The sequence below is a fragment of the Trachurus japonicus genome, chromosome 16 (assembly GCF_045865225.1).
Source record: "Trachurus japonicus isolate A0001 chromosome 16, Traja_1.0".
NCBI lineage: Eukaryota > Metazoa > Chordata > Actinopteri > Carangiformes > Carangidae > Trachurus > Trachurus japonicus.
In genome coordinates this window covers 6,368,963-6,385,062 of record NC_140922.1, presented here as the reverse complement: position 1 = coordinate 6,385,062, position 16,100 = coordinate 6,368,963, and the positions used below count along the sequence as shown (strand labels likewise).

Sequence of the window (16,100 nt, the reverse complement as noted above, 5' to 3'; positions counted from 1 at the left end):
CACGACAAGAACGTTGATTTCAATTTTTGCACGGTGAGCTCTTGCACAAACTTCAAATATATTTACAATAATAAACAATCAATGATTCATAAGATGTGATATTTACAGTTATTACAAATAACGTGTTCAGTGACTGCAGCTGGATGAGTCAGTAACTGGAGTTGAGATCTCAGCAGGAGGTTTTTTAAAACAATTCACATTGTTTCATCTTTTGTTTCCAGAGAGAGAGAGAGAGAAAGAGAAGGAGAGAGAGAGAGAAAAGAGAAGAGAAAAAACAAACCTCTCTGGTCTGGTCAAGTTAATGCCAAGAAATCTGTGGTACAATACAAACAGTTTAATTGTGTAATTAACAATCAATAACCACTTCTAGTTAGAACATTTTGAAGAAAGGAACCGAGAAACACTTATAAAACAGTCAGTCGTAACAAAATAACTGGTGTTCTCATTGAAATCAACTCATAAAAAAGAAACACTTTTATACAGAATATTTATACAGGAATAGCTTTTTGAATTGGATTGTTAACCAAAGGAAGACACATCGCAGACATCGATTTTCACACAGATTGCATATGTTTTTCTTTCTAAGGTGTTCTATAGGTTAGTCATTTTACCTAAGCTTATTTGCATGATAGTAAAAATTGCATACAACATTAATCGTGAAGCTTGTAGCATGAGTTGCTCGACATACAGCACTTATTATAGGCAACCTTTAAAGCACATTTCTCCATTTAAAACGTTTAAGACACTTTTTGTTTTTACTGCCCATCGAAATTACATTTATAAATAGAAAAAAGATCGGTGGAATTAAAAAAAAAGAAAAAAGAAAAAAAAAAGCGCTACGCAACATAAAACTTTTTCAAAAAGTAATTACATCAGAAAAACACTGCATGAACTGCAAATAAATAATGGCGGACAACATAAACATGGTGTAATTCACATTTCTAACTGTGTGGCAATTCAGAAAGTTACAGTGACAAAGGTTTTGCAAAATAATCTAACATCGGCAGTGCCGTATAGTACAAGGCATTTGTTGGCATAGTTTCTTTAAGACTGTATTTTTTTTTTTTTTTTTTTTTTACAGTTACAATATATGTCTATATATATATTTATATTTCCTCCCTAACAAATATGTAAAGACTGAGCTATTCTTGGAGATGCACCTGGGCTGGGTGGTCACGGTCCAGAGGTTGGAGTGATCCATAATCACTTTATGCGCTTTTTTTTATAAGAATAACTAATCTGCCAGCAGGCTCCAGACTTGATACCTCATGATTAAGGCCTTGTCAACCACTTGGTCCTCGATTTCATTTTGCTGTTTTATTTTTTAAAAAATCCAGTTAAACGTCACGTACGTAAACACCTATCAAAGTCCTGTCAAACTCCAGGGGAGGGGTTGGGGGGGCATTTTTTTCTTTTTTAAATATAATCAGTAGCTCAAAAAGATAAAGTAAAGTCAGTGTAAAACAACGGACACAGAGTGAGTGCAGTCAGCAAATATCCACGGCAACATACTTAGAATAATTTTTTGTGCAGATTATTTAAATGATGCATCAGTCTTTACAGTGAATAATACAAGTTTTACAAAATCCAAAAAGTAGTACTTGAGTCTGAAATGGGCTTTCCAGTGTGTGAACACTCACTTCACATAGCCTGTCAGTCTGATACAGTATATATAAACACTCCTCATACAGTCTGCGCGCTGTATTCATTAAAAACACTACTTTTCTTTATTTGCAGTGCGGTGGTTCTGTGTCGGCCAGAGCGTTACATTTAGCACAGTCATCAGTCTGTGTGTGCACAAGGAGAACTCTGGGTATGGATGGAGGCGGCCGGAGTCCTACTCCTTGGCCTCGTGCTCTGACTCCGACTGGGCCTCGGCGCCGCGGCCCAGCTGCTCCTCGATCTTGATGGAGAAGATGGTGTTGTTGGTCTGCGTGCTCTCGTCCAGCTCCTTCAGCAGCTCTCCGCTCTCCCTGAAGTCCGTCAGCTCCTCCTCGAAGGCCGGGCTGCTGCCGCTGCTGCTGTTGGTGTTGGTGGTGGCGGCGGTGCTGCTGCTGTTGTTGTTGTTGTTGTTGTTGTTGCTGGGCTCTTTGGGCGCCTTGGCCGGGTGGTTGATGTAGAAGCGCTGGTTCTGGAAGAACTTGATGATGGTGAGCTTGGGCAGGTCCAGCTGGGCCGACAGGGTGTGGATGGCCTCCTCGTCCGGGTACAGGCCCACGTCCTGGATGAAGCTCTGCAGGATGCCCAGAGCCTCCAGGGAGATCTTCCCCCCGCCCGTGCGGGACTTGATGCTCCCCCCGCGGCTGCCCTCGTCCTCCGTCTCGGCCGGGGAGGCGGTGGAGGGCTGGCGCGGCGGCAACCGGGGCCCGGTGGTGGGCTGCTGTTGCTGCAAAGGCTGCTGGGACAGAAGGGGCTGGGAGGGGTGCTGGAGGGACAGGGACAGGGAGGGCTGGTGCTGCTGCTGCGACTGGGGCGGCTGAGCCTGCAGTGGGAAGGAAAAAAAAAAAAAAAAAAAGAGGGGAAGGGAAGAGAAAGCAGACGGGGATGTTATCAGTGAACACTTATCGGCGCCTTAATAAGGCCTTTCATTAAAATCAATTGAGTTGTGAGGAAAAATGGGCCCGCTGTGTACGGAGCAGCCACTTGGTTGGAGGAATTTTCCATGTAACATCTCATTGAATGTAATCAGTTCTGCAGATATGATTTTTTTCTTCCTTTTTTGGTAGTGAGAGATTGTGTCTCTCATTGTGAGGGTAGAGGCATCAGCAACACACACAGAAACACACACACACGCACACACAATCAGGCCTGCACAGAGTGGGAATTCACAGGGAAACTGGCCTCTCTATTCTAGCCTCTGCTGCTTATCAGGCTCTATTGCCAGGCAGCGATAAACAAGCTCCCCGTGCACAATTCGCGTTGCGATGGTCTGGTCTGATTTGCCGCAGTGTGAGAATGCTATCGATGGCTTTCACTGGGCCGTCAGGATCCCGTTAGTGTAAACACATGACACATTACTTGTAAAATGTCTCATTGTGTGGTTGGAGAGGGAGTGAGTGGGCAACTCGTGGTCCCTATTGACCCCGCAAAATGGGTGCTCTTTTATTTTCATTTCTGAGTCAGACACTGTAGAATAGGTGTTTCATAATGAAGTTTGCAAAACAGCACTTTGCAGGGACTCTGTTTGCCAGCTGCATAAATGCACCCAAAGATGTGATTTTACAGTACCAATATACCGCGCTATGATAGTTCTTGTTGAGCAAATGTGAGCTAATTTGGCTAATGTGTCACGTTAGAGGGGGACAGGCACAAAATATTTGCACACTGGTCTCTTATGGACAATGTAAAATGCACCATTAAATCAGAAATAATCCTATTTTATTTATCTACAGCCGTCGCTGTTTGCATGCAAAGTATGCACAAAACTCCCTCATTCCATATCTGCTGCTGAAATTGATTTGTAAAAGAAATCCTATTACCTTATTTATATCTAGTAAATGGCAGCCTTTGTGAAACACTGGCCATGTCTCCAAGTAACCAAATAACTAATCAAACATTCAGCTGTGGCTCAGACTTTTAATAGAAGTATTATTGTACTTCATTAAGATATTTCGACCGTTAACCAAGCCTGTGTGTTATTTTCTATTCATCTGCCAGATGTCTCTTATAAAGCAGCTTTGTTAAATAAGTTGGGGCTAATGATATCGTTCCAGCTCGCGCTGAAAACTAGGAACTTTTAAGTGTTGCTGTGTTTCTAATTAACAAGAGTTCATAAAAATTCCTAAGTGTTGTTTATTACAAATTCCTTGAAAATTAGTTAAGATTAAATGAAAGAGGGGGGGAAATTATGTTTTTTACTTATTTGTTTTTGATACAGCACTTTCAAAAAAAGTGAGAAAACACAGGTTTCCCAGCACAGTGTTTGTCTCATGTGAACTCTGTACACAGGGACATGACTTCTCATTATCACTTTATCCAATGAATATTTTCAAGACTGACTGGTTCATCCTTTAATTAGTAAACAGATGGATTTCTGATCAGAAGCTTCTTCACCTTCATGTTGCTTGTTTTAACTGGACGAAAGTTCAAAATCCAAATTCTTTTTATTTATTCTCACAAATATCATTCTTCATTCATTAAAAAAAAAAGACAAAATAAAACAGTTGTTATTGTAACCAAACAATTTTCTGTAACTAATCGATTACTCTGATGATCACAACAAAAACTGTGTGCATGTGTATTCTATTATTTTCTTATTGAGTTTATCAATTTATTTTGTAACGATGGCAATTTAGTGAAGATCCAATACAGAGGATGAGGGAATGCGTTGCTATGATTCAGATTTATGATGAGCTGTTACTCATGTTTGTCAATCATTTATCTGAAGTGGATCACCAGAGCATTTATGAAAATAAACAAGAGCATTATATAATATGTACACCCATCTAATTACATCAATATTATGGTGTGTGTGTGTGTGTGTGTGTGTGTGTGTGTGTGTGTGTGTGTGTGTGTGTGTGTGTGTGTCTCACCTGTAGCTGGTCGGTGGACATGTGCATCAGGTGTGTGGGCCGCTCGTTGTGGTGCTGCTGCCCGGCGCTGCTCTCCTGCTCGTAGATGGCGTCGCGCTCCACCTGCGAGAGGCTGAGGAAGCGGCGGATCATGGACAGGTTCTCCCACAGCGTCCGGTTCTCTGGAGACGGGTCCTCCTTCCAGCGGAGCAGCTCGCACAGCCAGCCCTGCACCCAGGGAGACGGAGAGAGGGTGGCTCAGTAAAACAAACTCCAGACTAATGTGTCAAACATCTGGAAACCGGTTTCTACGGGCGACCGGTCGTCACCTGTGATCGCTGCGCCTGCTTCTGTTGTTAAAATGGACATACATCACGTGACAGAGCTGTGTAAAACAACCCAGTGACACAGTTTCACCTGTTTTAAGTCGCTGACGTGGATGAAAAATATTGTTTTTTTGCAAAACAACACAAGCAGCAGAAAAACACACCTAAATAAAACTAGAGCTCCGTGCTGTAAAGGCTCCATTATTTCACAACAGCTGCACCTGCGGTCTCTGTGTCTCTCTGTGTCTCTCTGCAGCTGAGGACCGAGGTGTGAATTAGCCGAGGTCAGGCGACGCAGCGGGAAGGAGCGATTTAACGTGACGAGAGACACACGCCGGCTCACCGAGCGGCACCCTTGGGAGGAGGAGAGCCGGTCTCCCATGTTTGAAACATTCCAGCAGAGGGCCATGAAAGACAGAGCTGAGGAAGAGGATGGCAGCACTGCGACCTGAAAGGCTTCATGTGCTACAGTACAACACACTCAGAGCCGCCTCCACTGGTGATTCAGCATGACACCGGTACAATATTCTATATTTTATATTGTCGATGTGTCAGCGGGGTTATAACATGATGATATGATCAGAGAGATGCTGATTCAAATGATGAGGCAAAAGTAATGCATTTACATCACTTTCAATAGGATGTTTGAGTATATCTGACATCATATGTCACATGAGAAGGTGTTTTTAATACAGTTAAAACCTTGGATTAGCCAAAATTAGTAAGAAAACTTTGTGTGTTTACGCTGCTGCTCGGACAGAACCAGAGTCAACATGACCACTGGAAAACTAAGATAAGATAAAATAAAATAAGATGATCCTTTATTTGTCCCGCAGGGTTGCAGCAGCAGAAAACAGCAAAGAAATGTATAGGACAGATAATAAATAGCAGATGGCAACAGCAGTAAAAGAAAAGCTGTTTTTTTAGAGTATGATTACAATTATGATTAAAATAAAATAATAAATAAGAAGAAATATATATATATATATATATGTATATATATATACACACACACATTTGAATTGTTTAGTGCTGAGAGCAGCTCTAGTTTTGGAGTCTGATGATAACGCTCCTTCACACATTTTGGGTGAAGGAGTCGGTCGCTGATGGAGCTTCTAGTCCAGTCAGGAGTCACTGTCCATCAGAGACGACAGCTTGTCCATCACTCTCCTCTCTCCAACCACTTCTACTTCTACACTGAACTTCTCAGTATCTTCTATTAAATCCCATCTGTCAACATATAATAGAAAAAAATAGAAAATACAAAAATAGAAGGAACAAAAACAAGAATGTAAATGGTCGTGTTTCTGACTGAGATCAGGGTTTCGGGATCAGAGTGACATTTCAGGCTGGAGATGAGGACGAGTCGGTGAAGTCTGATGTTGATTGTATAAATAGAGAAGCAGCAAATCAAATGTGTGTTTAGTGACGGAGCGCAGACTGACGACAGACAGACAGAAGGGCTCTGCAGGGGATCAGTGACGTGGTCATCCAACCAAACCTCAGCAGGCCAGCGTGTGTGTGTGTGTGTGTGAGAGAGAATGAAAGGAAATAACACACTGTGGAGCTGTGTGTGGGAGAGTGAAGAGGAGTGGTGGTGGGGGGGGGTGAAGCTGTAGTGAAGCTACAACAGAGCTGTAAAGGGACAAGAGTGGATGAAGAAGAAGGAGGGACGGCCGGGGAGTGTAACCAGCACGGAGGGGAGGAGGGGGGGGCGTAGCGTCAAAGAGGAGCAGTGAGGTGTGTGAGAGTGTGTGTGTGTGTGTGTGTGTGTGTGTGTTAGAGAGGGGCTACTCGCTCAGCCGGTAGTCTATCCTGGCAGAGTGACAGAGCGGCGCTGTAATCTCCCGGCCAGTGCGCGGCAGCACCTTTCATTTCCACAGGATTACACCGCGCTGCTGGTCCGCACACACACACACACACACACACACATGCACACACACATGCGCACACACAGAGGGCAGAGCCACGACGCCACACTGCATGCAAGAGATAACTCAGCAGTTTGGTTGTCCCCTGTTCCAACTCCTCCCATAAGCCACATCAAACCCAGGAGGGGTTTTGGAGGAAGCCGAGTGGGGGGGGGGAGAGAGAGAGAGAGAGAGAGAGAGAGAGAGAGAGAGAGAGAGAGAGAGAGAGAGAGAGAGAGAGGGAGGGAGAGAGAGAGAGAGGGGGCCATAAAGCTAGCAAGCTTGCGTGCCCACCTTGTTCCTTTGCCACGTTTATTGTTGCGTTTTTAATTTGCATGCAGAGGGATTTGGACGCTGCTCCAGTTGGGCTGTCTGTGGTTTCAGCTGATTCGGTAGTGAGGGGGAACACACACACACACACACACACACACAAACAGACGTGCAAAAAAAAAAAAAAAAAAACCCACCACACACCATCTTGTCAAAGCCAGGGAAACAGTACCCCGGCCCAACGATGGAGTAATCCAACTCAAACACTCCCCAAACCAGCAGGATTAAACCCAAAGTAGCAGAGCCAATCAAACAAAGGCACGACGTGAACTCCATCTCAATGCCAGGAAGTCCATTTAATGAAATAAAGTACAGAGAGTTATTAGTTCACAAGTGTGTGAGCGTTTGTTTGTGTGGCTGCGTGTTGTCTGATGGCTTTTCTTCACTTTCTGTGAGCTGACGTGGAGCTTGTGTGTAGAAGAGAGGCTGTGTGTGTGTACTGTGTGTGTGTTTTTTTGTTTTATATGTGACGCATGTCAAACAGCAGTTAGCGCTGCTCGTGGCCCGCTCTGTGGACAGTGGACAGTCAGCATTTTCCATGGCAGTTTCAAGAGCTTTGTTTGTGTTTGTCTAATTGCATTGCTTCCACAGACCAGCCAGAGGCAGGAGAGGGGGGGGGGTAGAGATGGTGAGACAGATAAAGAGAGACAGACAGATAGAGAGAGAGAGAGAGAGAGGGAGGTTAACACTTTGACTCAGTTGTGGCCACTAAACTTAAAGCGATCCAGCAGGCAGCAGTGGCTTCTTCTACAACATGCAGCAGCGTATGTCAGTGTTCCTGCCTGAGAATGACTAAATCAACAAGATTTTATGTTCAACATTCCCGCACTCGGCTGATATTACCATACTGTTGCAAATCTGTTTTCCTCTTTATTGTTTAATGTAATTTGTTGAGGCTCTCCACCGCAGCTGACAAGCACCAACCGCTCTTGATTGGATCATGGAACTTGCTGCCCCTGCTGCTAAAGTGTTCCAACACGGTCCAGAAAACAAAAAATCTAGGGCTCTTCAATGCAGTGTACTCTGTGTTGTGTTGGAGATCATTAAGGGCTCTCTATAAATAAATAGAACAGGTAGTTCAGAGCAGGCCCGGCTCCTGGCCACTACACATCTTCCATGTGCGTGTTTTCGATGAAACACAGTCAAGAAACGTTCTCACGTCACGGTTTAACACTTGTGGCTGCAGCATACAGAGCAGACAGATGACACTCACACACAAACTCATATCACAGATTTTTTTTTGTTTTAAAATATGTTTTATAAATATCGCAGCACTTCGACTGTATGGTTAAGACTCACACCTCTCTTCAGCCCACTTTACTCAGAACATGCAGCCACTTCCTGAAAACACTGTCGGTTAAAGAGCGTCCAGCGCCGAGCAACACGAAGTTGCAGGTGATGAGAGTGGTCACGACGCTGGCCTATCACCACGTCTGCAGAAGTGACTTTTTAAATGTTGGTTGGCTTCTAAAGTTTACATGACGGTGCCTTTTTGTGGCCCTGGTGGTGAGAAATCACTTCACATGTCTTTAATCTCAGGGTTTTTTGTGTGTTTTTGTTGTCACAGAATTGAATCCCAGGTGAAAATAAAACATGTTGATTTAATGTATAAGTAATAATGTGAAGACTTTCTGCCTTTGTTTACTATCAGTGTAAGCTCAAGTTTTTATATATTATATTACAGTCATTTGACACTGAGCGAAAACAGAAGGCATCAAGAATCTAAAGTGCATCCCTCACAAATAAACACCTTAAAGTACGTTCAGAAAGCCAGGATGGGTTTTTTTTGTTTCAAATTGCTTTCATTAAGTAACTAATCAATTAATTATGAGTATAAAGCACAGATGAAGTTATAAACTGAAATAATTACAGCCCTAATTTAGACCATTATTGTGCACACGAAAAAGTCTTGCCGTCATCAGACAGGGGTGAGCTGCGTTTAAAGGTGAGATTAAAAAAGAAACAGACTTTACAGACTAAATAATGAAAAACAAATTCATTAAAAGTTCAACAAACCACTTTAGTTCCTGTCATGACACAGAAGCTTTACTCATATCTGCAGTAAAAGACATTTACTGTTTGATCAAAGTATCAAAATGTTCTATAGAAGAAACAATCCACAGCTGCTAATAGGCCTGTGAGATAATATTAGTCATGTTAATGATATTAGTAACTGACAAGTGTTGTTTCGTTTTTTTTTTAGAGCACATTTCTACATGACAGAGTTGTTTATTTGACAGATCACAGCTCCACATCCCCAAGGAAACAGCTCTGGTGGAAATCACATCCTCTGTGCATTTACATTCACTACACAGCGAGGGGACATTTAGACCAGAAAACAAATGCCGATAAGCTTTTAAATCGACCTGGTGAAGTAAACCGATGTGTGCTCCCAACCTAGATTACTGGAGATGTGCTTTATTTTGGTGATAAAAAACAAAAAACAAAAACATCTCTGGGTCGAACTCACAGATGCTGCAGACAGGTTCATCGAAGCAATAAGTACCGACAGGCATAGGATTATCTTGCTATGTTGGCACACACCTGTGACAATATTGCACAATAATCCGCTGCCTCTGGGTCATCACTGCTTAATTAATAATTAGTTTCAAACAAAACGAGGACTGGCAATCAAGAACCAGCAGCCTTTTCTTGTTTTACAGCAGACACAGATCTGACCAGAGGCCTGTGGGACTCTGGGGTCATAAGGTGCCAAATTAAAAGGGTAATAAACTCTTCAGCAGACCATTGTATGGTCCTGGTATAAATAGCAGCCGGGTGTTCTGATAAAAATATTTTCCTTCGCAACAACAATAGTTGAATTCATGCGCGAGATTCATCCAGCTATGCAGTGCGGTGCACCGTGGATGTGAGTGCTGCAGTCACAAGCTGCCAATGAGAGCATAGGCCTGCTCTGTCAGAGAACAGCATGGTATTCACCGCCCAACCCACCCACCCATTCACCCATTCACCACCAAACTACCGCCGCGAAGGACACACCCCCCAACATGGAAGCTCGGGGGGGGGGACAACTGGCTCTTGCAGCGAGACAGGGACAGTAGACGGACAGAGAGACAGACAGAAAGAGAGACAGACTGAGAGGTCTGTCACACGGCCTGGCCAACACCTTCCCTCTAATCTCATTTGCTTGTTATCAGCCCCATCAGGCTGACCTCGGCCACCGCAAAAATAAATAAATAAAATAAGCCAACAGATGTCCATCAATTTGCCATTTGAGTTTTTTTTTTCCCTCCCCCTCCTTCCTCGGGTTACTGTGTGACCAAAATTAATGGCTTGGTTTCAACTCCACAAACAGACTATGTGAGTATACTGAGTGTCATTTGTATAAAAAAAAGGCAGAGATGACACACAGACAAAAAAAAAAAAAAACCGAAAAGAAAAGAAAAGAAAATCACAGATGAAGAAATGTTTGTGGCCTTTGTTGTGGCTGACAAACTGGTTGGAGGACAGAGCTAGAGCCAGACAAACCTCTCCTCTGTCTCTGAACCAGGCAGGGAACTAAAAGTAGAGGAGGAGACAATGCGTTATTGTCTTTCCTCCTCCTTGGACCTGGCAGAGGCCCAGCGCTCGCAGACAACACCGTTGCAGATAAATGCAGCCGATAACGTGGTATGTCCAAACCTGTTTCTCCTCTCCAGCGGCTGACACATGCACGTTCAACCCCCCCCCTCCCCGCGAGGTAAACTGCTATGCTGTAAATACATTACGCTGAGGTGGACGCCCATCTGCTGACGACAGAGGAGTCTTGAAACGTTCCTGATGCTCGGGCATATGCGAATCTCCCGCAACAATAAGCAATAATTGACTGCACAATTCGGAGACCGGATTTTTTTTTTTTTTTTTTGGTGGGGTGGGGGCAAGTCTTTATATGCAAACAGAACGGCTATGAGTGACTGTACAAATAAATTGTCTTTGGCATTCTGTGAGGAAGATAGGGCAATGGAAATGGGGTCAGTGGCCTAATTGACCAGCATTGGCAATTGGAAGCACGGCGACGATGGGCCAAGACAAAAAAAACCCTGTGCCCTGGTAATAGACCAAACCATTACGCCACAAAGTCCTGTTTATTAGTCTATTAGCGTCTTTATCCAATTGTCTTTGTGCAGATAATAGATCAGGTGAGTCTGAGTTCCCAGAGAGTCCATGTCGACTCATACACAGGAGGTGTTTTCTTTTTTGTTGTAGGTCCAGGCATCAGGGCACGATGGGAAGGAATTATTTTATGGTTTCGACGTAGAATAAAAAAAGCCACTGATTACGGTGGCACCACTGTCACAGTAAACGACTGCACAAGGTTAAGCTGTGCATTCATTATATAGCCAAAGTAATCGTGTTTTGATTCTTTCATTGGTGCGATGGGGATGATCACGGCGGGGACGGGGCCTCCGCTAAAATATGACTGCTAGCGAGATCTTACCATACAGATTTGTCTCGGTGCAGGAGAGGAGAAGATTACTGAACTGTGCGCTCATTATATACCCAAAGTAATCATGTTTGCATTCTTTCATTCACTTTAGAGCCCTGTGAGCAGAAGGTCTGTGCAGGAAATGGCTTTGCAAGATCAGAAAATACTAATTTATCTGGCGTTATTGAAAAGAAGATTACTGAGCCTTTTCCAGCATGTTATTTAAAATGTGGGCTCTACATTTTCTCCAGGTCCTGTCGCTGTCTAATGTCTGGAGGGTCACGTCGGTGTTGCTACGGAGCCTCTGGAATATCTCACCTGTTTTATGCATTTCTACAGTACCTACTCTGTGTGCGACCGTGCAGTAACACGGCTGGACATCAACACCGGAAAAGAACACACGACGTAACAGATGGATCGAGGAACATTAAATATTTTCGACGTGCACATGAAGACAAAAAAAGAATTAGTTATAGATAAAGGGAATTAACATTTTTCTAAATATATACCACTTTGTTTACACTGTATCTGAGGCTGCTCACCATATGGTGATCAAAGAGTCAAATTTTCATAACCTCACCATCTGATTCCAATTCACACGCTGGTCCTGAGCACTCACGAGGAGGCAGACTACAAAACAGATGGATGAAACGGACATCTTTTTGAAATGACAGGCCCTACGGATGGTTGGATTCGCAAAACAGCGGAAACGGATGATGAAATTTCTTTATGAGTTCTCGTACGTACAAATGATGAAGCTGCTCCTCTCTTAAGGAAAGCTTCTGAGGATTAAGAACTGAGTCATCTGAATCATTTGAAACGTGCCTTTAAAAGAGAAAAAAAGTCGTTTTTTTTATTATTAAATCATGTTGATATGACTCTGATGTCTTGTCAGAGTGGATGCTTTCCAGATTGTCGTTGCCAGATTGTGTCACTATCCTCTTTTGTGAGAATGTCAGTGGCTGAGCTTTAGGAGAGAAATTTGCCAGTCTGAATCATACATGCCAAACAATTATCTCCGTTCGAGCTGCGACGCGGAGAAGTCTTAGCCAAACAGTGAACGTTGTCTGAAGAGGGGTCGCGACCTCTGCAGATACAATGAGCGAGTTGACAACAATAACAGACTGACAGCTAACACGACACACATTGTGGAGGCGAGGCATGACTGTGCAGGAAATGGCCCTCTCTGTGTCAGCACTTGCTCCCAGAAACAATACCGACCAGTTTCTGTGTGGCGCTTTACGTCATCGGCCGGCAAACCAATAAAAGTGAGCAGGGAGTTTTCAAGCAACCAAATAAAGGCAGATGGAGCATAAAGAATAACCAAAGGCAAATGACCAGTCCATCTAAAATGGAGCTCATTAAACATCTGTGTGGGGTTTTTTTCAAACCACGTTTTGTTCTTTTTCAGTCCTCCCTCACACACAACTGCACATTACAAAGCAACAATAACACAACTTGGAGGTTTCCCCAGTGCAGCCGTACTTGTATTGGGTCATGAGAATTTGAAAATCCACAAATGGGAAGGCGATAATGTATTAAAGTTGGACTCACGGTGCTGAAGGACATTTGTTAGAGACATATTTTATCATAAAAAACATTCAAATTCACCTCAAATGTCAATTGATATTTTTGTTCTCTTTGTCCAGTGAGGCACTTGAGAGTGTGTGTGTGTGCAAAATGGCTGAAAATCAGAGTCGCTGATGACGCTTGGGTACATATGCCTCTTTGTATCAAATATTAGTCTTGTTGAAATTGCGGTGTAATCTGGTTTAGCCTGGTGGTGGGCTGATATTTGGGTACCAGCGCCGTCTGCACAGCTACACACAATGTTCAAACACTGTTCTCCCACCACAAATTTACCTCTTGTTTATAATCTTTTTTTTTCTGTTCGCTACTGCTGAGGCAGATGGGGGATGAATGCACAGAAGACAACAAACACGCTGAAGATGAACTAGAGATAAACAACAACGGCGGCAACATTACAAACACAGAAAGCACCTACATGGAGTCTGATTCCATCAATTATAAGAGCTTGATTGAGATTTAATTCAAAGCTGGGGTTTAATTGCTAATATCAAAGCATAATTAAGCTGATAAATCATGACTGATCTTATTGAATTAGGGATTGAAATAGCGGAGAACCTGTAAATTGTCTATGTCAGCTAAATAAGTGTTCTTAATTGGCCTACAAGTTTGCTTCAGATACTAATGGAAGTGAACAAATTTTCATCCCCCAAAAAAGTGTTTTCAAATAAAAGTCTTCAATATGCGCCGGTTTACTCAGCACTATATCTGTGTGTCTTGTTCAACTTGGAAATTCATCTTGTACCTCAAATAGAATATTTATGTAAGTGGCAGCAAAGTAAACACACAATCTCAAATGTCTCTCTGTAAGTGGGATAAAAAGACAGTTTCTGTGTGACCTCAGCTTTTCGCAGGACGTTGTAAAAATAGTGAGTGGAGAATATGATGTAGTCAGAATGATGTGGACGGAGAGAGGGAGGGAGAGAGAGAGAGAGAGAGAGAGAGAGAGAGAGAGATAAGGGCAGAGAGAGGAGATTGTGAAAGACAGAGGGAGAGCAAATAATGCTCGCAAAACCAAGTGCACACAAGCACCAGCATGAGTACTTGGATAGGTCCTAATATCTCCCCATGCAATTCCCCCCTCGCTCACACACACACACACACTCCTGTATGCACACACTTTGCGCAGACACACACTCTCTCTCTCTCTCAGACTGCATCTGCCGGAGCTAGTGGCTGTAGTTAAATTGAAATATTTCCCGGCGTGTGTCAGAAGCATGCAGAATGGTAATTATGACAGATCTGATTAGGCGGGCCGAGTCGGGCGGCTCCGGGCTGCAGGTGCGACCTTGTGCATTCCTGCGTGTGTAAATAAAATTAATTACAAGCGTAGGGGGCGCGCGGCGCGTGACATCAGCGCGCACAGGGGGGACTCCCACGGGGGGCACCCTAATGGAATATTTTCCCCGAGTCTAATAATACAGTTGGTATTGACTTGAGGTAATTAGGGGGATCATTAAAGCGCTTTTCCCGGCGTATTTGCCTGCCTGATCAGATTAGCGAGAATGGGCCTCAGAACAAGCCCTGTGTGGTCTGTCAGGAGAAGTGGAGACAGTGGGAGAGGGTTAGCGAGCTAACATTTGGAGGAAAAGAAGGCAACTGGCACTGGCAAAAAAAATAAATAGCGTGCCTGTCACTGGGACACAGGTACCAGCTGCTAACAAGCTAGCGAGGTGTAAGTAGGACTGAGGTTATGCAGAGTGCTAGCGGCGTACACAGAGAGGGCGTACAGCCTGGGTAAGAAGTGCTAGTTGTGTTTGAGAGGATTTGTCATATATTAATGCTCTAGAGGTGGTGACTAAGAGACAATTTGGAGTCCTGACAGTCGGGGCAGATTCCTGGTTGGGTCTGCAGGGTGGGAGGTAGGCGAGGCGAGGCGGAGAGAGAGAGAGAGAGAGAGTTGTGCAATTGGAGACAGATGGGGTGAGAGGTGGCGTGTAAGGCGTAAGTGAGAGAGATGGCAGGAGAGACACAAAGTGCTCTGGGCATGCTCAGTGAGACCCCCGCGCTCCCGCGGAAGAGGAGGAGGAGGAGGAGGAGGAGGAGGAGGAGGAGGGTTCGATGAGACGGGCAGTGGAGAGAAAACAGGCTGGTGGGAATTCCACTGTCCATTAAACAATAAGAGAAAGGCTCATTTCAGAGGGAGGGGAAGACTTAACTGTTTGCAAGATAATTCATTCGCTAAATTAATTATTCAGACAGCTGGGTCTCCAGTTCAAGAAATTGTGTCTTTAATAATAGAGAGGATCTGGCCTAGCCTGTTTCCCATGGCAACCTAATAACCAAGCAGGCACAGGAGATAAATAAATAAATCAATTAATAACCAGTCACGGCCCTTTTAGATCCCTGGGGGTTGTGATATGCTCGCTCTGATCTGCCTAATTTGAGGGAGAGAGGGTTGTGGGGGGACTGGGAGTCCACAAACAACAACAACAACACAAAAAAAAAAAGGAGACATCTTGATCACTGCCTCAGTCAAACTTATGACTCGGCGCATTCGAAAGTATCTGATAACATCTCCACTGTATCACTTTTACTATCCCGTGATGTCATTTCACACCATTTGTGCGCTCTTCATGCAAAACATGACTTGTAACGTTCTGACCTCCAGTGTCTCCTCAGAAACAGACAAAACCTCTGAACGCTCGCAATCCAGAACCAGACCCCCAGAAAGGTCAGCCATCTGCCCCTCTTATTAAGCAGCAGCCCACTGGCCGCAGCTCACTGATACAGCCGGTGTGTATGTACTGTATGTGTGTGTTGTTGTTGGTGGTTTGGTCCGATCATGTGCTAAATATCAAAGATTAATACTATGGAACGGGTTCGAGTCCCGTTACACCAGCAGCGCCGGTGTGCGCCCTCCACCCGCTGACAGGAAATGAGTCATTTTGGAAACATGAAGGAAGCAGTTGCAGTTATTCTATCCCCCTCCCTTCCTACTCGTATCAGTGTCCCCGCCCCCCCCCCCCTCCAGACCAACGAGGCACTCACTCCAACCCCCCCTCCCCTC

At 44.1% G+C, this 16,100-nt stretch overlaps 1 protein-coding gene across 15 annotated transcripts in view; it reads right to left on the bottom strand.

Moving 5' to 3' along the window:
• Window positions 1–298: 298 nt before the first annotated feature.
• The window catches only part of satb1b (SATB homeobox 1b), a 63,478-nt gene continuing 47,676 nt past the window's right edge, over window positions 299–16,100 (bottom strand). For all 15 annotated transcript variants that reach the window (XM_085803552.1, XM_085803548.1, XM_085803550.1 and 12 more), the window contains 2 exons: window positions 4,533–4,739; window positions 299–2,482 (listed from right to left, as the gene is read on the bottom strand). In XM_085803552.1, the coding sequence (XP_085659678.1) occupies window positions 1,838–2,482; window positions 4,533–4,739 (852 nt within the window). In that variant the 3' untranslated portion in view covers window positions 299–1,837. The remainder of the gene's footprint in view (window positions 2,483–4,532; window positions 4,740–16,100) is intronic.